The 24,564-nt window shown below is 37.8% G+C and overlaps 3 protein-coding genes across 3 annotated transcripts in view; 2 read left to right on the top strand and 1 right to left on the bottom strand.

The window, feature by feature from the left end:
- Positions 1-504: 504 nt before the first annotated feature.
- LOC123870898 (macrophage migration inhibitory factor-like) lies at positions 505-3,083 on the bottom strand. Its single transcript, XM_045914397.1, has 3 exons — positions 2,810-3,083; positions 2,549-2,721; positions 505-679 (listed from the first exon to the last, which is right to left on the bottom strand). The coding sequence occupies exons 1-3, from the start codon at positions 2,915-2,917 to the stop codon at positions 601-603; spliced, it is 360 nt and encodes a 119-aa protein (XP_045770353.1). The 5' UTR covers positions 2,918-3,083; the 3' UTR covers positions 505-600.
- An 811-nt stretch (positions 3,084-3,894) lies between these two features.
- On the top strand, positions 3,895-12,171 carry LOC123870888 (protein Red). Its single transcript, XM_045914376.1, has 11 exons — positions 3,895-4,319; positions 4,741-4,938; positions 6,111-6,174; positions 7,199-7,273; positions 7,737-7,847; positions 8,511-8,575; positions 9,091-9,334; positions 10,118-10,265; positions 10,594-10,800; positions 11,383-11,549; positions 11,684-12,171. Exons 1-11 carry the CDS (start codon positions 4,171-4,173, stop codon positions 11,759-11,761), a joined length of 1,506 nt encoding a protein of 501 aa, XP_045770332.1. The 5' UTR covers positions 3,895-4,170; the 3' UTR covers positions 11,762-12,171.
- A 514-nt stretch (positions 12,172-12,685) lies between these two features.
- LOC123870891 overlaps positions 12,686-24,564 on the top strand; it is a 34,239-nt gene continuing 22,360 nt past the window's right edge. Inside the window, exon 1 of the mRNA XM_045914388.1 lies at positions 12,686-14,334. Within this exon, the coding sequence (XP_045770344.1) occupies positions 13,138-14,334 (1,197 nt within the window). The 5' untranslated portion in view covers positions 12,686-13,137. The remainder of the gene's footprint in view (positions 14,335-24,564) is intronic.

Here is a 24,564-nt window from a genome sequence, read left to right as displayed (position 1 = left end):
ATTTTATGCTCTTATATCGTCCTGTATACGTCACCTGGTGGTTCATATGACCCACCCATTTTTAAACATGGGCCTGTAGTCTATAATTAAAAGTTATCGAAGCTTAGGTAGGTACATGGAACAAAAAATGACGACAAAGTTAGAAGATTAGATAGTCTCCAGAAATAAACGTATTTCATAGATTTATTATTTTTTTAAAGATACAATGTTGAAAGGTAGGAACGTTTGTTTGTTTCAAATTAATCTGTTCAGCTACAGGATCAAATTTATTTTAATTTGCCGGTATTTATTCAATTTTTACATAAAAATTACCTTCCTGCATACATTATAGTAACTACTACTATATTATGTACTCAGGTGGGTAGATAAAAGGTACACTTCTCAGGGCTTCTAAGATCTCATTTCTCATTAATAAAATGTTCTCATAACTTTATCAAGGGTGTTAAAATCTATAATCAAACTACTATAATTTAACTAATGGAGTAAAGTACAATAATAGCAAAGTAAAGGAACATAATATATATTCTACTAGGTACTTAGGTGTATATATCTATGATCAAAGAGCTAAGGAAATAATACAAAAATAAATGCATAATACATTTAACCAAAGATAGCATGGAAGGTAGTTCCCTTGAAGCCAACATTGCCCGTAGGTTCATCTTGAAATGTTATATACATCCTGCAAAAAAAAAATAGATGTATTTAATTAAAAAAATTGTAGGTGCCATAATGTATTATGCCGGAGCCCGGAAGAGTGAACAGGCAAATAACTAGTCTCCCCCTAGCTTCTAGGTGGAGGTATTTTTAAACCCCGACCCAAAAAGAGGGGTGTTATAAGTTTGACGTGTGTATCTGTGTATCTGTCTGTGGCATCATAGCTCCTAAACTAATGGACCAATTAAAATTTAGTTTATTTGTTTGAAAGGTGGCTTGATTGGGAGTGTTCTTAGCTATAATCGAAGAAAATCGGTTCAGCCATTTGAAAGTTATCAGCTCTTTTCTAGTTTTCTTATAGAGACTCTTGTGGGGGTTTTTTTTTTTGAATTATTAGCTTGTGAAATAGCATTTACTGTGTTGTATCATTCATACCCAATAGAGACTAAACAAATCCCAGTCAAATGCTGCTGTAAATGATGGTAACCAGTATCCTAATTGAACTGAACTGTAGTGGAATCACAATAGATCCATATAAGTAAATGGTTACAGATGCATTACTTAAGTTGGTATTCCAGAGACACAAAATGTTGCATGCAATATGTCACATTCATACCTATACCAAAGACTTGATATGAGAGACAGAATTGTTTCAGAGTACAGTCATATTAAAATGAAATAACCAGTTTTAAATTGGTACATTAACCCTTCCTTAATTCTACCATTATTATCTAAAAATATTTTAAAGGAAAAGGTGACTGACTGATCTATCAACACACAACTCAAACTACTAGACTGATTGGGCCGTTATTTGGCATGCAGATAGCTATTATGATGTAGATATCCGCTAAGGATTTTTGAAAATTTAAGCCCTGAGGGGGTAAAATTGGGAGTTGAAGTTTGAGTAGTCAACATGTCATAGTTACTGCATAAGCAAGTATTATATAAATGGATTTTCAAACAATATACACTTATTGTCAAGTTACTAAGTTTAGCAGATAATGAGGGCCAAGTAGTATGATGTAATCAGTACAAAATGTTTTCATAACATTGCACTACATATATTTCTTTATTCATGAAGTGTTTACATTTGAATTTGATAACAAGCTCATATCTAAATGGTTTATTCCATATTTGTTTCATTTAATATTGTTAACTAGCCGATTCCCGCGACTTCGCCCGCGTGGATTTAGGTTTTTCGAAATCCCGTGGGAACTCTTTGATTTTCCGGGTTAAAAAGTAGCCTATGTGGTAATCCAGGATATTATCTATCTCCATTTTAAATTTCAGCCAAATCTGTCCGGTAGTTTTTGCGTGAAGGAGTAACAAACAAACATACACACACACACATACAAACTTTCGCCTTTATAATATTAGTGTGATAATTTTATAGGTATGAGGTTTATTACTATGAGAAATATAGAAAAACTTGTGAAGTCTAACATTGGAATAATTTATGTGAGACTAGCCAAGACTAGTTACAGCTAATATACCAATTAATTTACCATTCTGGCATAATGCTGCGTAGAAAGATTAGGGGTTTAGTAAAACTGCCATTGGTTAGTCTGATCACGTTAGATTTATACCATAGTCATGTTACATACATGGCAGGTATGATGGTATGATTCATGCTTGATGGTGGGTAAGACAGAAGATCAAAACGTATGAGAAGAGACAGCACTCTACAAATATGAGAACAAGTATCTTAGTTATAGTCTTCACTTTAGATGCATATTAATATGTAGCATTTCATAAATCTAGGTCAACGGGAAGTAGGTCTCTAGATTTGATTGAATTGTCAAGTCTAGACAGACATTGCAGACAACTAATAATGGTTCCTTTTTTCTCTGGAGATAGGGAACATTAATAAATAAAAAAACTGTTTTGTTTATACCTATCTTGTGCAACACCCAATTCTTTCTCCACAAGTTCAAAAAGTACTTTTGCATGCTTTTTGTTCTGCTCCACTCCAAGTGCACCAATTGACATGAGATTGGCAATAGCGCAAGGATCAGTGGTTCCACCGAAACTCATTGGTATATCTGGGATAACAGATACCACACAGTACTGGAAGAATACAAGAAAATTTACTTGATATTTAGTTCATAATAATCAATACTAATTAATACTATTATCAAACCGGTTATTTTTCTACCTGCTCTGGTTTCCCTAGTGCTTTGGCCAATACTGGTACAGCTTTAGTTACAAAATCATGAGGAATCTTGGCTTTGGGCACATTAGTTTCAATTCTAAAATGAGGCATTTCTTGTGTCCTTGGTTTAAAGTTTCAAAAACAGAAAAAATTACTTCATGCACTTTTAAAATTTGTAAAAATAGTTGGCAACAGGCAAACAAGAGGAAAAGTAAAATAAAGTTTCCCTGCCGGCCGGTCAGTCAAACTCACAAACTCTCCGGATTCGTGGTCTGTGGTCAAACTGAAATGAAACCATAGAGTAGGATTAAACTGTCACCTGTCACACAAAGAGTATGTAATCCATAAAGATATGTAATCACTACGTTATACTTATTACGTTTTTTTTAAATTTATTTTACGGCCCTGGATTACGTATTACGTGCTGTCAGAGACACACAGAGACAGGTCGCAGGTATTGCACGTACTGTACCTTCATGTTGGTGATTGATTGTGAAAACCTAAACCTCAAAAGTAGTAGAACCCTGAACCGTAAAACCAGTAAAAGAAAAGTAAAACGATAGAAAAAACCCAAGGATCTTTTGATCTGTTGGCACTTGAATAGCATTGACACGGGGGGCGTAGTTATTGAACAAAGGCTGCCAGCAAATAAAATCTCCTCAATTGTAGAGAATATTTTGAAAATATCATCCCGGTTTTCACATCGAAAAAGAATAATAAAAACCATGAATACGTCACAGATTTGCAACCTACCATGTTTACCTACTCAAATAGGTATTTACCTATCGCTAAATATAGCTATAAGATGCACACTTTATGCTGTATTTATTATATTAGGATACTGGATATGTCGTGATGTTAGTATATGTATGTATAGAATGGTTTGAATATTAAAAAAAAAGCGAATTTCAGATTTTTTACTTAACAACACCACGTACAAGGGGACAGTGTAACACTTAACAAGATGGCGGCGTTAGTTGATCACAGAGTACTTTTTACATACGGGACTATGGCAACGCCAAGGCAACGCACCAAAATAGCCAAAAGATCCTTGTCGCTTTGTATAATATATGTATATGGTGATAGATCAAAGAGTATGTACTATGTAATCAAGCAAGGGAAGGGAAGAGGTAAAAGATAAAGAATTTGGAAATAAAATAAAGATCAACAAAAATTTATTCAGAGAGAAATAATACAACGACAAGCACTACGTTTAATTTGTATTTTGTATTGAGTGCAATTGAATTGAGAGGAAACTAGAAATGTGGTGAACAGACAACAAATCGATTTATCTATAATAGGCTACACATAACACAAATAGAATTAATATTCCACAGAGGTTATTTGGCCTTAAGTTCTAAAAAATGGATGAAAACAGGAGTGTTGAGGACACGCCAGCGTCCCAGCGGCTCACAAATGAAGACTTCAGAAAGCTGTTGATGACGCCTCGAGCTACCACGGCTGGGGGCGCCCACCCTGCCGGCTCCGTGCGAGAAGCTATGGCCAACGCTGGGTTAGTAACTTTAATTTTATATTTACTAGTCAAGTCGGCGTTGCATCCCTTAGGATTGTTTTGATAAACTTGGGTAGTTATTTATGTCTCACTCGTAAGGTGCTCAACCCACATTGAAAAGCGCAGTGCTGATAATCCCATCACAAGCCACCTAGTGAGGGATCTACCAACACAGATGACATCAAACTAGTCGCAGGGAGTGGCACAAGATTGTGTGCTGATGGATGTCCATTGGTTAAAAAGATGACAAATTGTTTATATGCTTTGAGTAAATGCTAAGTTTCAAGTTGATAAGTGCCATAGGATTTTCTATCCCAAACTTTTTATCTTATTTTCCTTGTATTGCTTTCTGTAACCAGCCATATTAGAGCAACCTTCATGCTCTACTACAAGGAAATGTATATTTTTTTCTATATTCCAGTTCTATGCCCCCACCAACAGAGAATAAAAGTGAGCTTCGTCGTAAGAAAAAGTCTTATTACGCTGCATTAAAGAAACAAGAAGACAACAAACTTGCAGAACTTGCTGAAAAGTATAGAGATAGAGCACGAGAGAGGAGAGATGGGACTAATGATATAACTTCTGCTGATCCAATGAGTAACACTAGTAGTGCTTACAGGTATTATATCTAAGTTATTAATCTAACAAGTGTAAATTAAAAATTTATAACACCCTCGACAAGTGAAGGTTACAGTAACTAGAAAAGACCTGATAACTTTCAAACGGCTGAACCGATTTTCTTGGACTATTCCGCGCCTACAATCCAAAGTATCTGAGTTTTCAAAACATCATTTTCAAATAAATAATTATGTATCTAGGCAACATCCATCTTGACAGCTTGACATTTGTCAATTGACACAATATTATGAACCTAACAGTTATTTAACCTTCTTTTCTACAAGAAAACTAGAAAACTAGAGCTGATAACTTTTAAACGGCTGAACCAATTTTTTTGGATTATAGCTAAGAACACTCTCGATCAAGCCACCTTTGAAACAAAAAAAAGTAAATTAAAATCGGTTCATTCGTTTAGGCGCTACGATGCCACAGACAGATACACAGATACACAGACACACAGATACACACGTCAAACTTATAACACCCTTCTTTTTGGGTCGGGGATTAAAAATGGGTGTGTTTGGAATGCTCCTAGCTTTAGTTTTAAGCTAACATTATTAATTGCCACCCCTACATCATTGTTTGACAATGAAAAAGTGTACAATAGTACCCAATTTGAATAAATGACTTTGACTTTATATAAAGAAAAGCTGACTGAGTGATTGGCTGGCCGAGTGACTGATTTATATGCTATATACAAGTATGTATCTATCACACAGCTCAAACTTCTGGATGGATCAGAGTGAAATTTGGAATGCAGATAGTTATTTTAACTTAGACATCTGCTAAGAAAAAATTTTTGAAATATCAAAACCCCTAAAAGGGGTTTGAAATTTATGAAGTTCACGCACATGAAGTTGCTATTATCCTTCTGTCTTTGCTATAATACTGCACATTGCACCATACAGATTTGTCTATGGATTATACACATTAAGTTTGTTGTTCCTTGTTTATCATGCACTTCTGCACCTGCTTCTATCCACCTTTTATAAAATAAGAGTTTTTCAAAAAATAAATGAAACAAATTAAATCTGTATCATTATATTTTCATAGTATTTTCATTTGTGCTTATTGACTTAATATTATACAATATAGTGCATTATCCAGGTGTAATTTTATGTTATTGAACAAAATTATATTATTATGCCAGATAACATATTTTTTATGCCATAGGGCTGTGGCTCCAGATCTGAAATCAGGAATAGATGCTAAAGAAAGAAGGCGACAAATGATTCAGGTATAGTAACAATTTGTTTGTATACACAATACAGAATTACCATTTTTTTGAGTTACGTAGGCAATATTCGTTAATGCAGAAAAGCGCACCCTAGCACCAACTAAAACTTAATATAAATAATTGAAATACAGAGCTTGTTGCTTAACAATAAGATTTTAAACACAAGAACAACAGAACTCGTGCTATCTCGCTCATAATTCGCGCGTACGAAACACAACCAATAGCGGACTGACGCACGCTGTGATTTGCGCCATCCAAAAATAAGATTTCTGCGCAGGTATATCGGCGTTACTTATAAAAGTTGTACTACTGTTATACAGATATATATAATTTACTGTCTTTATAAATCATTGAAATACAGAGCTTTTTGCTTAACAATAAGATTTTAAACACAAGAACAACAGAACTCGTGCTATCTCGCTCATAATTCGCGCGTACGAAACACAACCAATAGCGGACTGACGCACGCTGTGATTTGCGCCATCCAAAAATAAGATTTCTGCGCAGGTATATCGGCGTTACTTATAAAAGTGGTACTACTGTTATACAGATATATATAATTTACTGTCTTTATAAATCATTGAAATACAGAGCTTTTTGCTTAACAATAAGATTTTAAACACAAGAACAACAGAACTCGTGCTATCTCGCTCATAATCGCGCGTACGAAACACAACCAATAGCGGACTGACGCACGCTGTGATTTGCGCCATCCAAAAATAAGATTTCTGCGCAGGTATATCGGCGTTACTTATAAAAGTGGTACTACTGTTATACAGGTATTTAATTTACTGTTTTACAAATAGGAATACTATTGAAAAAATCACTCGCATATCTGTCAAAATTATTGTACTATCAACAAATCAAAATTAAATTAGTCAAAAAGAATTAGGCTAAAATAAATAGAAAATAATCAGTAAACCCATAATTTTCAGTATACATTACATACATATATGAAATAATGGTCTTCTTATTTAAAATGCATAGCAGTTGCTGTAAATTATAATGAGATTTATTATTTTAGGAATCCAAATACCTTGGTGGTGACATGGAACATACTCATTTGGTGAAAGGTCTTGATTATGCTTTGTTGCAAAAGGTAAGCCAAATAAGTCAAAGTAATAGATACATTGTTTATGTATTGTATATCTACACATTGTAACATTTTGTTTTCAAAAAGAGCAACTGCTGAGTTTCTTGTTGGCTTTTCTCAGTAGCTTATTTCTAAACAGTGGTTAAGTCTTGACATTTCATAAGTGTACAAGCGGCCCTACATGAAATAAACAAAGTTCTTTTCCTTTCATTCTCTCAGCATTTGATACCCTGCATCAAAGATATGGTTAAGAAAATATCATACAAATTTGTTCCAGAAAGAGAAGACAAATTCGTATGCTCATGTCTGAAATATTTTTATTCTATTTATTTTCAAACATTATACTAATTAAGTTTTTACCTACATACTTATATATCACAACATAATATTATACACAAAATAAACAATATTACTAAATTCTAATTTCTGTTAAAAATACCTAAACTAAAAAAAAGTTAATTCATTATAGGTTCGTTCAGAGATTCAAACTCGTGAACAAGAGCAAGAGGAGGAAATGGAGCGACTTGTATCAGCTCCTGTTGAGGAGCCAGTCAAGGAAAAGAAAGAAGCGCCACCGGTGGTAAGTTTGCACTTACACACTCACAGGTCACCAAATATGCAAATGGTTGGATGATATAAGGGGACGTGGACAGGGCTTAGATACCGAAGTTAAAGAGGCGGCTTTAGATAAGGAAGCTTTTCGGATGATGATCGCCATACTTCGTTGCGAAGAACGCGCGCTCTGATGTTGATGAATTTGCACTTGAGAGTGTCATGAAGGATCAGTGTGGTCATACGAGTCTCGTGTGTCATCATCATTAACCCATAACTAACCAGGAGTCACCTCAGGAAAAGCAGAGTCAGTCCATCACACTGCCCAAATGCAGATTGGCAGACTTCGCACACCTTTGAGATCAGTATGGAAAACTTTCAATCATGCAGGTTTCCTAACGATGATTTCCTTCACCGTTAAAGCAAGGGATATTAAATAGCTTAAAACCGCATGACTCCAAAAAGTTAGAGGTGTGTGCCCGGTATTGAACCCCAGACCTCCTGAATAGCTAGAAGAAGTGCTAAATATTTTCTTTATTAGACCTTCAAATTGGTCACCTTTTTCTTTCTTATCTATTTTAGGAGACATGACATTTTTAGGGGGGGTATGCAAAATAAGCTTGATGTTTGGTTTGGATTTACTATCACTGAAATATGAGTAATTTTTATAACGATAAGTGTCATTTCGCAGGAAGAAGAAATACAGTTTAAAACTCCAATGGCCAGAAATATTCATAATTTAATCACAGAACTAAAGTAAGTACCTACAAAGCAGTACATTTTGTTGAGTGTGATGCGAGATTTCTGACAGGGTGAAGTGAGGTCTCTGGTCCAATTGGGAGTGAATTTGCATTGCACCATCTCTCCGGTTGTCAGAGTCTCATAACTTCTGAACGAATGCGCCTTAAATACTTCTGCTTCACAAATATATGGGCTTCATTCTTTTCAAATTCACCAAGCACCAAGGCACCAAGCTGACTAAATACTAAAATTAGTCAAGTATCAAATAGAAATAAAATTAATACACATTTTGTCTGTGCGCGCGGCGAACGAGAGGAAAAGAACGTGTGTATTTCTTCCTCAAAAACTTTTTGGCAAAATTTTATTTTACTAGGTTCATCTGTGTCGATAGCCAGCGCTAACACCGATACATCAGGTCATAGGAAGCGAGGTCTCGGTACGGGATGAACCACTATAAAATATAATACATTGTAGAGATAATTTCATTCGTTATTTGTGTAGCTTGATATTCAAGAAAGTATTGGTTTTAGATCCAAAAAAGTGGTGCGGAATGAACTTTTTGCGCCAGGGCGTATGGCTTACGTTGTGGAATTAGACGAAGAGGGCACCATAGACAGTGACATTCCGACGACGTTGACGCGGAGTAAGGCGGACGTGCCCGAGGCGGACGAGCGCAGTTCCGCATCCACAGCTAATGACGTCGTGCTGGACAAGTTGGCGCAGATATTCTCATACCTGAGGCACGGCAGGCATCGCAAGCTGAAGAAAGCCAAGGTTAGTCGTACAGCAGGGCCCACATTCACTTATGCCGGCGACGTTGCTCCAGCAAGAAAGAATGTGAACAGCGAATATAACCGATCAAAGGAGTTGTAGAATTTGCTGTCGATTACGATGAATACGTTTTTCTTACGCAATCAGGGAGCAGGTTGGCGCAGCTGCGAGGCGGTTCCCTAGTTTGGGTAATAGCCTCGGCATGAAATCTTCCATCATAACTGACAAGTATCAAAGAAAACAATAAAGAAAAATCGTTTCTTACGTGTAAATATAAACGAGCACCTCATGATTCACTTAATGATCTTAGGATTTAATCTGAAATCACCTTATTCCTTTAAATAAACCATAATATTTTTTTTAATGGCATCCTCAAAAGAACCTTTCTTTGCGCCAAATGAACCCAAGTTGAACTGTGCTTGAAGAGGTCTATTCCGAACTACGGAATACAAATGCATGTAATGTAGGATGAGAAAAATTCGCCATATTTGCTCTCTGTGTAAACTGTCATGTCAAAAGTACGATTTTAGTCCTTAAAATAATCTAAGGGTAAACCACGGGTACACTTTTATCATGACAGTTGACTCACACAGCAAATATGGTGAGTCCTTTCTTAAAATGTATGCACTATACGACGCATTCGCCTAACGTGCTAGTAAAATAAATGTGCAAGCCTTTTAGCAAATTAAAAAAATCCCAATTCCATGTTCCAAAGTCACTTAGTATATGAAAAAGGCTTTAGTCCAGCACTTGGACGAAAGGCTTTTATTTTAATTAACTCTACAGGATAAAGCTGCAGAGAAAGGCCGTAACGACGATTCCATATATGGTGAAATCGGGGATTACGTCGCCGGGGACAAACGGGGAGAGAGGCGCGACGACCGCCCGCGCTCTGGCTACTTCGATAAACCCCTTGAAACTGAAAAGGAAGAAGGTAATCAGGATACTGATTTGCGGCACCGCACCGGTACTATTGCGGTGTGCTAAGTATTATTAAGGAAATTCGCAGGAGAACAAAAGCGACCGACATTGCTCAAAGGATTAGCAAGCTGAAGTGGCAATGGGCAGGCCATGTCTGTCGTAGAACCGACGGCCGTTGGGCAGACGTGTTCTAGAGTCGAGACCGCGTACCGGTAAGCGCACTGTGGGACGACCTCCAGTCCGCTGGACCGGTGACCTGAAGAAGGTAGCGGGGAGCGGGGGGGCGAGTGGGGTGGATTCGGATTCCATAAAAAATTCAGTCCTGCTTTGTGTTCGTCCAGGTCCGGGTCCCCTGCCCCGGCGTCAAGGTGCTAACCCGGAGGAGCGCGACAAGAGGTCCGCGGCGCTTCTGTCGCGCCTGGCGGCCGAGCCCGAGGGCTACGCCGAGTGCTACCCCGGCCTGCGCGAGATGGACGACGCGATCGACGACTCCGACGACGAAGTCGACTACACCAAGATGGACGCCGGCAACAAGAAGGGGCCTATTGGTGAGTCGACGTCCTTTCAACATTTTGGATAAAAGCAGGCGTTACTTTGCGGAAATCCATGATACACAAGGAACAAGATAAAGTTGAAAACTAGAACCCGACTGCGATAGTCTTAATAAACACTGAAATATTATAGTAAAATAGGTTTTCTTTTATATATTTTTTCGTATATAATATCACAACGTATGTAATAATTCTTTACAACGAATCAATTGACACATCATTCATCGAAAATCGGCCCAGTAGTTTGGGTGCTACGGTAGAACACACAGAATCTGGACACAAACATACATACATACATAGACTGCTTAAATCATAACCCTTCCAAAAGGCTTTGCAGCAGTCTGGTAACAATATTTAATATATGTACCACTATTGATATATATTTGATATACCACTTGACCATTACTAGACATACCTACTTTTGTCATCCGTCCCAACACTTATACTGCACATCCGGTTTTAGTTGGCGCTGCGCTTTTCTGTGCTAACGAATTTTGGCGATGCGACTTTTAAAAGCACTTACTACTTATAATAAGGGTATGCTAGAATATTTTATACAGTTATGTTTTACACAATCAGGTCGATGGGACTTCGACACACAGGAAGAGTACTCGGCCTATATGAGCAGTAAAGAGGCGCTCCCGAAGGCCGCTTTCCAGTACGGCGTTAAGACGCAGGACGGACGCAAGACAAGGAAGACCAAGGACAAGAGCGAGAAGGCTGAGCTCGACAGAGAATGGCAACAGGTACTGAACTTTTTTGAAGTGACTCTTATACGGAAGTGAGTCGGAGACTTTATAACTCGATCAATATTTTCTAAAGTCAGATTTCCAAACTGTCATAGTTTTCAAATATATCTCAATTTTATTATTTGTTACAGATTCAAAATATAATACAAAAACGTAAAGCCCCGCAGTACCCTGGCGATGAAAGTAGTTTCAAAACTCCGCGATATTAATCGAGGATCAATACAAGTGAATAATAACTATTTACTATGAAATTGTAATTAAACTGAGGCCTTATAACTTTGCAAAAAAACGTGAGATATCAAACGTTTGATTTAAATGACGGTATGTATGATGCGCATACGTACAGTCGACTCAAAATTAAATCGTTTATTAATTGCTACAATGAATTTCATAACATATTCAGCCAATAATAATAATTGCGATTGTAATAATGATTAATGCAGATTTTCCGGAATCAACCTGCAGATTTACCCCAACGCACTTGTCACGTTAGAAAGTTATGCTAGGGCCCCCTAATAAGTATAATAGGTGCACCTATGTTAAGATTTGTAAACATGTTTAAAAATGTATAATGTTTGTATATAATTTAGTACCATTGAAATAAATAATTTCTTGTGTATCCAAGTTTTTTCTTGAACTATCAAAAACCCTTTTGCATAAAGATTTTTCACTGGATTTCAAAAACCTAAACCACATGGATTTAGGACGAAGCGTGCTATATAAATACTTAATTATACTTAACACATTAATATAATTTGTCTATGAAATTGGTAAGCCCACTCCTGCCAAGCCAGGGCGGGTCAATAAGCTCGGAGATAGTTTTATTCTGTCACTATTACTATTCTTTACATTTCATGTAAGATTATGACTTGATGTTCATTTAAAAGTCGTTGATTTAAATTAGATGTAGATACATAATTATTTATATCACCTAATTACTAGATTTTTGTTCATTTATTATGGTGTTTGACTGGCAGAGGCTGTGTTTAATATTTATTTTTCCTCTTCAATATTTAATTTATTTGTTTAAGAAAGGGAAAGTTCAGAGCCTCGTAAAACATAAAGAATGTAAATATACTTGCCCCTGTTTAACGAGGGGAAAGTACCACAATGTTTGACAATTTCGGAATAATTCATTGAAATAGCAACGAAAATAAATAGTAATTATCTTCCATCGGCCAACCGACCTTCGGATTTCACTGCTGCAAGACAAAAGTGTGACATTCCTGCACGTCGATCCGTAATGTGATGACGCGTCGAGCAAGAGAAATGCGGCCGAATTCGCGACGATTCATTTGACACAATGCCGGTTCATCGGCACTTCGCTACCTACCCGTACCCTCAGAGGCGTCTCCACAGGTGCGTAAGCGCAGGTATAGTCGCATAGCCTCCGCGACCCGCCGCCCCGCGCCGCGCGCCCGCTCGCCCGCGCGCCGGCCATCTTGAATTCCGCTCACTCAGACCCGCGCCCGTCTCGCGGCCAGCGCACGTAGCTACTCCGTTCACGATCCGAGCGGCCGAACAATAACTTATCAATTGCAGTGTCTTCTAGTGATTTAGTGTCATGTGATAGTGAAGTGCAAAAATGGAATCGACGCCGATCTGTCGGTGCCGCGTGTTGTACCTCGGCTCGGCGGTGCCGCAGCAGAGCAAGGACGGGCTACAGGGCATCCAGGAGCCGCTGCGCGAGCTGTATCCGGAGAAGGGGGCGACCACCGGCGGCATAGACTCGTGGCTCTCCGTTTGGTCGAATGGAATCCTGCTGGAGAACGTCGACGAGAGCGGGTCGAGGGTGTCAAGGTTTTTTCCGATTTCGAGCTTGCACTATTGCGCAGCCGTGAGACGTGTGAGCGTGGAGGGCGCGCCTAGATTTTTACCTTTGGATTCCCCGTTCGCCAGAGCGCCGGCGCCGAGGCGTCCTCCTCTGTTCGCGGCGGTCTTACGTCGCACGCAAGGCATAAAGGTTCTGGAATGTCACGCGTTCATCTGTCGGCGCGAGGCGGCGGCGAATGCCCTCGTCCGCTGTTGTTTCCACGCGTACGCTGACAGCTCGTACGCTAAACGGTTAGAGGCAGAACGGTCGCCGTCGCAGCTGCCTCCCGACGGCGATGAAGAAGTAGAAGTGTTCGACGGTGATGAGAACCACAAGGTGTGGGTCGGGGAAGTAGAACGCGATGATGCAAGCGATGATATCCCCCACCCGACACGAGCACCTCGTCCTCGACAAATCACTCGACCTGCGTCCGTGCCTCCGCCGCCCCCGCCGCCCGAGGAGCCTAAAAAGAAATCCTCCTCGAAGAAGTCAAAGAAGAAATCGTCAGCGTCAGCAGATGAGTTGTACGCCACGATGCCTGGCCCTGCGCCCGTCATGAACGGCAGATCGTTGGGCAGAGCTCCTCCAGCCTGGGCGACGGCGGGTCATCATCCGATGGTGTTGGTGGCACACCCGGCCGCCACACTGCCTCACGCTCGACCTGCCACGATGGGCCACCGAGGTCGCGTTCCGGCTGCGATGGCTCCCGGACCTTTCCCACCCGTTCCTCCGTTAGGGAGAGGTCGCATACAGTACGCGACAGTCGACCCTAGACGTTCGAAACCTCCGCCCCCAGCTATGAAAGCCGCTCAGAGCATGACGGGCTTGGAAGCAGTCGAGGACGCCGGTGGTATCTACAGGAAGAAAGGACATTTGAATGAACGTGCTTTTTCTTACAGTATACGACAGGAGCACAGAAGTCGATCGCACGGATCTCTCGCTAACCTAAAATTCGCTGCTCCACCGGAGGTGAGAAAGTTTTCATCCCTATCCATATTTAATATTAAAAAAGTTAAAGTCTATCTGTTTGTATGTGTCTGTTACCTTTCCACGACTGAACTGCTGAACCGATCTTGACGAAATTTGGCACAAGATAGCTTACATCTCAGAGACAATACATTTTGCTTTTTATCCCAAAAAAATGAAATCTATGCGGTGAAGTTGCGGTCATTGCCCGTAATCTATAAAATAGCTTTAGTATTATGTGCCTACCTACCTACATAATAAAAATAGTTGGATTTGTTTAAAAATGCAATAAAAAATTTCTTAGTGCCTAATCTTAGCTACTCATACCTACAGTATGACAGCAAAGTGAAGAAAATACTCATTCTAACAAGAAACAAGTACCTAACTAATCTACCTATCTACAAAATGGGCAAAAATTGCAATATCTTCATTATGGAATGCAAGTAATTCAAAAAAGATTACAGTATTACAGGCCGATCATCAGGCCGGGCCTCGATTGCGGTTACGTCGATTAAGGAACCCGCCGTCACACGCGGTCAAACCAGTTAGAAATGTTGCCCACGATGTTACCACACATTAGTCTAAAGTCTGCTAAATGTCCCAAATTATTTACATTTTTAATGTTGGCGAGGCTGAAGACGCTTTGAATGAAATCGAATCGAATGAAAATGATTGAGAGACTAGCTGATGCCCGCGACTTCGTCCGCGTGGATTTACGTTTTTCAAAATCCCGCGGGAACTCTTTGACTTTCCGGGATTAAAAGTAGCCTATGTGTTAATCCAGGGTATAATCTATCTCCATTCCAAATTTTAGTCAAATTCGTCCAGTAGTTTTTGCGTGATTGAGCAACAAACATTCAATCATCCACACTTTCACATTTATAATAATATTAGTAGGATATTAGAATTTTGCAATTGATATGACTTAGGAAACTTGAAACCATTAAAACAAAATAAAAGTGAACTATTTTATTTACTAGCTGACGCCCGCGACTTCGTCCGCGTGGATTTAGGTTTTTCGAAATCCTGTGGGAACTCTTTGGTTTGCCGGGATAAAAAGTAGCCTATGTGCTAATCCAGGATATTATCTATCTCCATTCTGAATTTCAGCCAAATCCGTCCAGTAGTTTTTGCGTGAAGGAGTAACAAACATACACACACACACACACACACATACAAACTTTCGCCTTTATAATATTAGTGTGATTGAATCATAATATCCAAACTAATATTATAATGCGAAAGTGTCTCTGTCTGTCTTTCTGCCTGCTGGCTTTTTACGGCCCATCCGTTTAATCGATTTCGGTGGGACAGAAATGACTTGCATCCCGGGGAATAGGCAACTTTTTCCCACTTGAGTCCTAAGAGTTCCCACGGGATTTTACGAATCCTAAATCTATAGGGATTCGTTTCGATAGGCATCATTTAATTTGTACAGATAGCTAGCATCTCGAACATAGAATAGGCTTTTTTTATCTCGGAAAATCGAAGAGTTCCCACGGGATGTTTATAAACCTAAACCCACCTAGATGAAGTTGAGATCATCATTTAATTAGACACATCTTAACAGGGCTCTCTCCGTCACTCGTTTCATACAATCGTAGTTCCAATTTCATTTGAATATTAAGCAACCAAAGTTTATGAAATTTTGCAGAAATATTCTAGATACTAATATCTGTGTCTGTGGTGTTTCAGATTTTTCTAAAAATATGTAGTTTTAAAATTACAGGCGCTCAAAGATTTGTATGAAAATTTTTAAGACCGCGTAACTTTGAAACCGAATATTTTAACAGAAATCTGGAAAACCACAGACATAGATATTAGTTTCTAGAATATGTCTGCAAAATTTCATGGACTTTGGTTGCTTAATATTCAAATGAAATTGGAACTACGATTGTATGAAACGAGTGACGGAGAGAGCCCTCTTAAACAGAAAATTTTCAATTTTTTTATCCCGATAAATAAAAGAGTTCTTACGAGATTTTTGAAAACCTAAATCTGCGCGGATGAAGTTGCGGGCATTATACTTCTAATACATTATAATAATAACTAGAGCTCTGCTCGAAAGACGTTTCTTCTGTTTATGTATTCATATCGCAGTTAATTAAACTTTAGAAATCATTGCGAATATGATATGAATAAATATTTATTTAACATTTGTATAAAGTAGTTCTTATGCGTTCGGATTTAAAAACTAGCTGTGTGTAGCAAATTAAATATCTGTATACTAATCTCTCTATGGTCGTATACTTCATGACTGAAGGTGTGTGAAGTCTGCCAATCTGCTAGCCAAGTGCAAACGTAGTGGACTGCGGTCAAACCCTTTTCAATCTGAGAGGAGATCTATGCTCAGTAGTGAGCTGGCGATGAGTTGATCACGATGATGATGATGAAGTGTTCACATTCGTAGGAGAGAGTCAGTTATTTACATATTAAATAGTCCCTACACATAATAGATCTGATCGTAGTATACCATAAAAACCTTAAATTACGACTAAAGTATTTTTAGGATGACCTTCTTCGTCAAGTAGACACGTAGATTCTAACCGGTATCGAAAAGATTACAAAACAACCTGTAATTAGAATTTATTTTAAAGAAATCATTTACAACTTTATTGCAACGAAATAGATATTTAGAAACCGGTACATATTGTACAAATCACCAAGTTTACTTAGTATGAATGAGCTCATCATAATATTGTACCTACCTAAATTGCGTAAGCGCATCGCAAAAAATGTTACCAATGTGCATTTATAAATACATTTGCTTTGGAAACACATTCCTTATGCATGCATATGTGCCTGCATATATTACATCGCATGCCATGTTCGTATGTAATTTACTGGAAACGGATTGGTTTGCTAAATCCCCGGTGTCAGGTTTCCGTGACCTCGTATTTTTCCAGTTTTGGAAAGCGTCTACCGCATTACATCGAAGTAGCTTTAGAAAATAGATCGATCGGTTTTTGTGGAATAAATGTCTTTTATTATATTTTTTTGCATTGACTAAATAAGGCGATTCGCTGTTGCGATTACTTTATTAGGATATTTCTTTTTTGTTCTACCAAGTGTCAAGTCGCGCCATTTACGTCTTGAAATGTGCTAATAATAAAATAAATAATAAAAATTACTGCTGAGGCACGGCTGACTAACTTTGACAACGCACAACCTAAGCCATGTGGGTCCAAAAGAAGGAGTCTCTTATAAAATTTATAAAATATAGGTGGGCTACTTTTATCTCGGAAAATCAAAGAGATCGCGCGGGATTTTACAAACCTATATCAACGCGAGCGAAGTCGCGGGCATCAGCTAGTAAATATATCGGGCTTTACTTCGACTGAACACTTGAGTAAAGCTGGATTCTCTTATTTTTATAAATAAGTGCATCGTTACATAAGTGCATTTCATACTTTTACCGAAATGTACGTTGTCGGTCAGTAGGTATGTGTTAGAATTTTATTAAGTTGATAAGTTATCATTGTTAGTAAAAGTTCTAAGGTTTCTATATAAACTAGGAAATAAAAAAGTAAGGCCGAAATTATCTTCCATGGCAGGTAAATTACCTAATTTACTGCGAATACTCAAGTCGATATGTTTTAACACCCAAAAAATAAGCACGCGTTGATGTCTTTTGTAGGGCCGTAATGACATGCTGTATTTTGTGGTCCAATATTTGAAATAATGAAACATATCCAACGGTGTGGGTGGATACGAGTTTACCGAGGAAGCGTTTTATTTGCAAATTATTAAAAGGCTTTGCCGCATCAGCAAGAAACCTTCTTTACTGTGAATAGTTAAGATGATATACATATTTTAAGTTATTTTTGACCCCTAAAAAATATGCACGCGTTGATGTCTTTTGTAGAGCCCTAATGATATCCTACCTTTTGTTGTCAAAAGTTTGAAATATGAAACGTAACCAACCGCTTGGGTGGATACGGGTTTACCGAGGGAGCGTTTAATTTGCAAACTACTATTAACAGGCTTTGCTGCATAAACAAGAATAATTTCAAGTTACATTTGACGATTATTATCTTCAGTTATCAATAATAAATAACCGGCTAGGCTTGTTCTATGAAGCACGGAGGAAGAGAGCTAAGGGTGAGGGTCAAGTACAAGCCAGCTATCTATACGTATACTATTAAATAAAAAAAATTCAAAAGAAAAATAAAACCGACTTCAAAAACCACAAACACTAAAAAGTAAAAAATAACTTTTATTTAGCTACACGTGTAATGTACCTAGGTATGAAGTCGGGCGAGCTTCACTCTTGGATTTCTAATTTTGTTTTAATATGCTCGCTCGACTTCATACCTAGGTACATTACACGTGTAGCTAAATAAAAGTTATTTTTTACTTTTTAGTGTTTGTGGTTTTTGAAGTCGGTTTTATTTTTCTTTTGAAAATTTTTTATTTCACAATTTTTAGTGGCCCACTGTACTATAATATGCTATGCCCAGTTAAAACCCTACTGTTTACTAAGCTATTACACTGATCGCGAGCAATTTGCTCCTATCTATTGAGGAGTTCTGTTCTCCATCTCCGAAGATATTCATCAGATCTTCACCAAATTTATATGGGACCATCTGCACAGTATACCCTTTCCAACAAAAAAAAAATTTTCCAAATCGGTCCAGGGGTCTTTGAGTAATCGGGGAACATACATAAAAAATAAAAATAAAATAAAAAAATAAATAAAAAAAAAAAATAATAAAAAAAAAAAAAAGAAAAAAATAATAAAAAAAAAAGATTCCGACGAATTGAGAACCTCCTCCTTTTTTGGAAGTCGGAAGGATTTTCAGAAAGTCCGCCTGAGCGAAGGTTAGTCTTCTTTAAAAAGGGTTCCGCACCCGAAGGGTGCAATCAGAACCCTATTACTAAGCCTCCATCTGTCCATACGTCCGTCTGTCTGTCAGCGGGCTGTATCTCGTGAACCATAATAAGTAGAGAGTTGAAATTTTCACAGAATGTATATATTTCTATTTTCTACTGCCGGTATAACAAGAAATAATAAAAAATTCATGTTGGCCGCCATGAAAAGAAATAAAATAAAGTGTTATTTCTTGTAGGTACAATGGTACCTACGAAACCCTTCGTGTTCGATCCCGACTCGCAGTTGACCGATCTTTTTCTTCAATATTTACCTACATAATATTTCTATTGAGTTTAATATTGATTTACCTATTGACTAAACGTAGACGTATGTAGGTCACAACTGTTTTACGCTAATTGAGAACGTTTTGCGCCGGCCGCGCTGATAGCGACATCAGTTTGATAAAATATGTAAAATACTTCGTTACGTTACGTACTACCAAGGCAGTTACTACGTAAATTATTTAGAGTGACTAAAATATTTCCATTATATCTTGTTCATAAGTTGAACAGTGAACTGTCGATTCTGATAACTGATATGAAACTAATCTCAATAAACCTTTTTATTTGTGATATTTACCTACCTCATTATTTATTATTTATAGTTAAAATTGAGTTTTCGAGTTAAATAATATGTATTGATGCGACATTAAATTGAATTAGGTATTTTTAATAAGATACGAAGAGAATAATTTAAACATCTGTCGCTAATCATTGCCGTCTCAACCATGGGATATTTTCCATGTTTAGGTAGGTACCTAACCACCAACGCGCACTGATCAAGAAGGGTGGTTTAAAGGTCCAACCCCCTGCGAATTTACATCATGAACACGCAATGCCCCTAGGTCCCGGTGGCTCCACAAGAGCAAGAGGAACTAAGAATCTCCAGATGGGAAATTCTCAACCAACAACGTTTTAAGTCCGAAGAGACATAAAATAGGAAGTTTGAAAAATCAGACTTGTACAGTTGTGGAACAGTACAGGCTAATTGAAATTGATCAGATTTCGGTGATCTTTTGGGTTCCGTACCTCAAAAGGAAAAAACGGAACCCTTAGAGGATCACTTTGTTGTCTGTCTGTCCGTCCGTCCGTCCGTCGTCGTGTCTGTCAAGAAAATCTGTAGGGTACTTCCCGTTGACCTATTAAAATGTGTTTCAATTTTGAAAGTATGATAACTACTATACCAAGTGGACTATCATACGAAAGGGCTTAACCTGTACATTCTAAAACAGATTTTTATTTATTTTTATGTATGTATGTTTTATGTATGTTTTGATTTATCCTGCAAAATGTTGGAAAAAATACCCGAGACGGAAACCTCAGTGCGCGAATCTGACTCGCACTTGGCCGGTTTTTGATGACTGAAAGATCTTGAAATGATGTAGGGGGTTTGCGCCTCTTGTATTGTGGCGTTTCTCTGGGTAGGTCTAGATATATGTATATTAGATCAATCGTTGCAATTCATATGAAATAGGTGCCCGCAACAATCGGAAGTAATATCTTAGACGACCTAAAGCGGTTTTTGCTATAAATCCCAGGCCACAGTTACACTGCACTACTTTACTTTGACGTGAACAACGTGCGACCCTCTATTGTAGATTATACCAAATTATAATATCAACTATGCACGCGATTTTCTTCTTTGGGTCGCGGCATTAAAGCTTATGTGATTCGATTACCTAAGTTTGCAATTTGACTCCCACGCGGGGCGGACGCCCGATGACGGTCAATGGTTTTGAGTTTACAAGATATTCTCTTCAATGATTATATTATCGTTACGTTTATGTAGTTAGGAAATAAATACTTGATAAAACATATCATTCTAACGACTTTAATCTATAAACTAGTAGTCAAGGAACTATTAAAAATCCGCATAAGTAGGTTAATAACTACATAATATAATATTTACCATCTTAAAATCGTAATTAAGCGTAATAAACTTTCATAATTAAGAAAAAAGTTACATTAAGTAGACAATAGAGAGAAATAAGTAATGAATTATTTATTAGAGACTAGACTAAAATAAAGAAAGAATAGTTTTGCGGAAAATTACATTTTCCAGTGTTTAGTTCTTTTCTTTCACCCTAGAATTTAGGTTTAGGTTCTCACCCTAAAACACTCTTAACGGGGCTGATTCAGCGTAAATAATGGGGTACTTTTCTTTCTTTTTCTCTTTATTTCTTTTTGGTACTTATATAAAATAAATAAATATAAATGAATGAATAAGGCAAGTCAGCTAGTCTATACTAATATTCTATACTAATATTATAAACTGATAAAGTAAGTTAGTTTTTAGGAAGTCATTTCTGGGACTACTGAACCGATTATGAAAATTCTTTCACTAGTAGAAAACTTCATTATTCCTGAGTGACATAAAGGCTATATTTTATTTTTAAAAATTAGAGATCCTTACGATTGTAATAAGCGAAGCTGGGGCGGGTCGCTAGTACGTAATAAAACACAAATTGGTTCTTAGACCAAGACGGCCTTCAAAGGTAGTTAAGTAAAACGCAAAGATTCTGCAACTGCATTCTTTGTAGCTATTACATGCCGTGTTATAAAATGGGCATAGGTATCTTTGAGTAAAATTAAATTATGAACAGGTCAAGGGTACACTTTTGTTTCATGCTCTGCGCTCCACGCTTCGAAGCATGAAGAATTTATTATGACAATAAAGTAATCCTCAGCTAGAATTAAAAGTGAATCTAATGATGTTGTACAGTGATTGTAAAACGGAGTCACATGAGTAGATATCTATACAGAATGTTGTAAAAATTGGTCACTATAATCCAATTCCAACTCTTCAACCTGAAACAGCACTGGTACCTACTACCCAGTACTAACCTAAACAGTGACCACTAAGTATCTGCTGATTATAAATAGGTAGTGGCTACCAGCTCTAATTTTTTCACTATATTACAAGTTCCAGCTCCTCAACTCGACGCTGCAAGGGTACTTACTGCCTACACAGGTTAGAGCAGGTTTTCAAATAATATGCCCAACGGTATAATAGGCTACCTTTTTTTAAAATTTAAATTCATCATCATCATCATCATGATCAACCCATTTCCGCCCCACTACTGAGTACGGGTCTCCTCTCGGAATGAGAAGGGTTTAGGCCATAGTCTGCCACGCTGGCCCAATGCGGATTGGCAGACTTCACACACCTTTGTGAACATGGAGAACTGTCAGGCATGCAGGTTTCCTCACGATGTTTTCCTTCACCGTTAAAGCAAGTGATATTTTTAATTGTTTAAAACGCACATAACTGAAAAGTTAGTGGTGCGTGCCCGGGATCGAACCCCCGGACCTCCGATTAGGAGGCGGACGTTCTAACCACTAGGCTATCACAGCTTTTTTAAATTTAAATTACAGCCTTATTTTTTAATTAAATAGATGAGAATAATTATATACTAGCCGATGCCCGCGACTTCGCCCGCGTGGATTTAGGTTTTTTGAAATCCCGTGGGAACTCTTTGATTTTCCGGGATAAAAAGTAGCCTATGTGCTAATCCAGGATATTATCTATCTCCATTCCAAATTTCAGCCAAATCCGTCCAGTGGTTTTTGCGTGAAGGAGTAACAAACATACACACACACACACACACACACGCACGCACGCACGCACGCACGCACGCACGCACGCACGCACGCACGCACGCACGCACGCACGCACGCACGCACGCACGCACGCACGCACGCACGCACGCACGCACGCACGCACGCACACACACACACACACACACACACACACACACATACAAACTTTCGCCTTTATAATATTATAAGTGTGATTCGTTATAATTCAAAACACTGTAGGTACATAACATGAAAACTATTTGTTAAAAAGGATTTTTGTCCAGTTTTAATATTTTTATGTACCGTATGGGTACTCGTACTTACTATGTCTTAATCTATATCTTTAGATATAAACACTAGGTATTTAAGTTACGTACCTACACTAGATAAGTAGTAATTTTAAATTATGTAGTCATATTGAGAAGGATGCTATGCGCTCATGTTATGCTATTAAGCCACGATATTATGCCAATGCTAATAAATATGTGGGTAGGTACAAATATACCTACGCAAGTGACTCTCTAGTAGTCTAGTGTATTATTACCGTGTACCGACTCCTATATTACTGCAATACCAATCAGCTGTGTAATACAGCAAAATTAACTTAGGTACGCGGTTTTAATATTTTAACCCCCAACCCAAAACTGTTATAAGTTTGACGTGTGTATCTGTGTACTTATCTGTCTGTGGCATCGTAGCCTCTAAATTAATGAACCGATTTTAATTTAGTTTTTTTTTTTTGTTTGAAAGGTGGCTTGATCGAAAGTGTGCTTAGCTATAATCCAAGAAAATCGGTTCAGCCTTTTGAAAGTTATCAGCTCTTTTCTAGTTATTGTAACCTTCACTTGTCGGGGGTGTTATAAATTTTTAATTTACACTTGTTTTCACATTTGGGCTATAGGTACTTTTTCATGAAATTATATCGATGGGTCAAAATAATTGCGGATTATTGCAGATTCGTGATACGGTATTCCTAATGTGAAATGTACCTATTCCAAAAAAACCTACTCTTTCTACTCTACCTATTAAAAGAGAGAGGTGTCACCCAGTGGTTTACGTACAGATATGTATCTATACAGACGTCATAACTGAAGGTTACAGTTACAATTGATATCGAAGTAGGTACCTATCAATTACTTGCGTGCTGCTCTATAAAACGAATAAGCGTAACGTATGGTTTTACGAACTTCAGTCTTTAATTAATAATAACGGATTTTAGATGTTGTCAATGACTAATCTTAGCGGATTTTTTTTTTAATTTCTGCATTCAGACTTTCTGGCAAGTGATGAGTGCTGAGAAGTCTAAGACGAAGCCCGTTTGACTTGAAGATACCTAGATACAATTTTTTTTTGGGGTATTTAAGAACGCGTTTGACCAGTCTAGGGGACCATAGCTTAAAGTGCCTAAACCCTTCTGTCTAAGTCCCTTCCGTTCTTAGTGGGCTGGCAACGCACGATAGGTTAAGTTGATAATGATTATTATAATATAATTAAAGAACCATAAAAATTAAAATAAGTACATTACTAATTTTACATCTATCCGTTTGTTTGAACGTTTGCGAGTGTTCTCGCTTACACATTTTTTATCGTCTTAGCCTGGGTCAATGATCATGCGTACGTGGCATTCAAAAAATAAAGCGCATTAAAAGTATACTTTTTAATTTTGTGAGGTTTCGCTTTCACAGGCTAGCTAGTTTTACATATGCAAAGTTATATACACAAAGCCTTTTCACGTGATTTTTCACATGCTACCAGTAAAATGGTTCATCTTTATTCTCTACT

The sequence above is a fragment of the Maniola jurtina genome, chromosome 13, assembly GCF_905333055.1.
Source record: "Maniola jurtina chromosome 13, ilManJurt1.1, whole genome shotgun sequence".
In the NCBI taxonomy this organism is placed as follows: Eukaryota; Metazoa; Arthropoda; class Insecta; order Lepidoptera; family Nymphalidae; genus Maniola; species Maniola jurtina.
The sequence above is the reverse complement of the archived record's forward strand: the minus strand, read 5'-3'. Positions and strand labels throughout refer to the sequence as shown.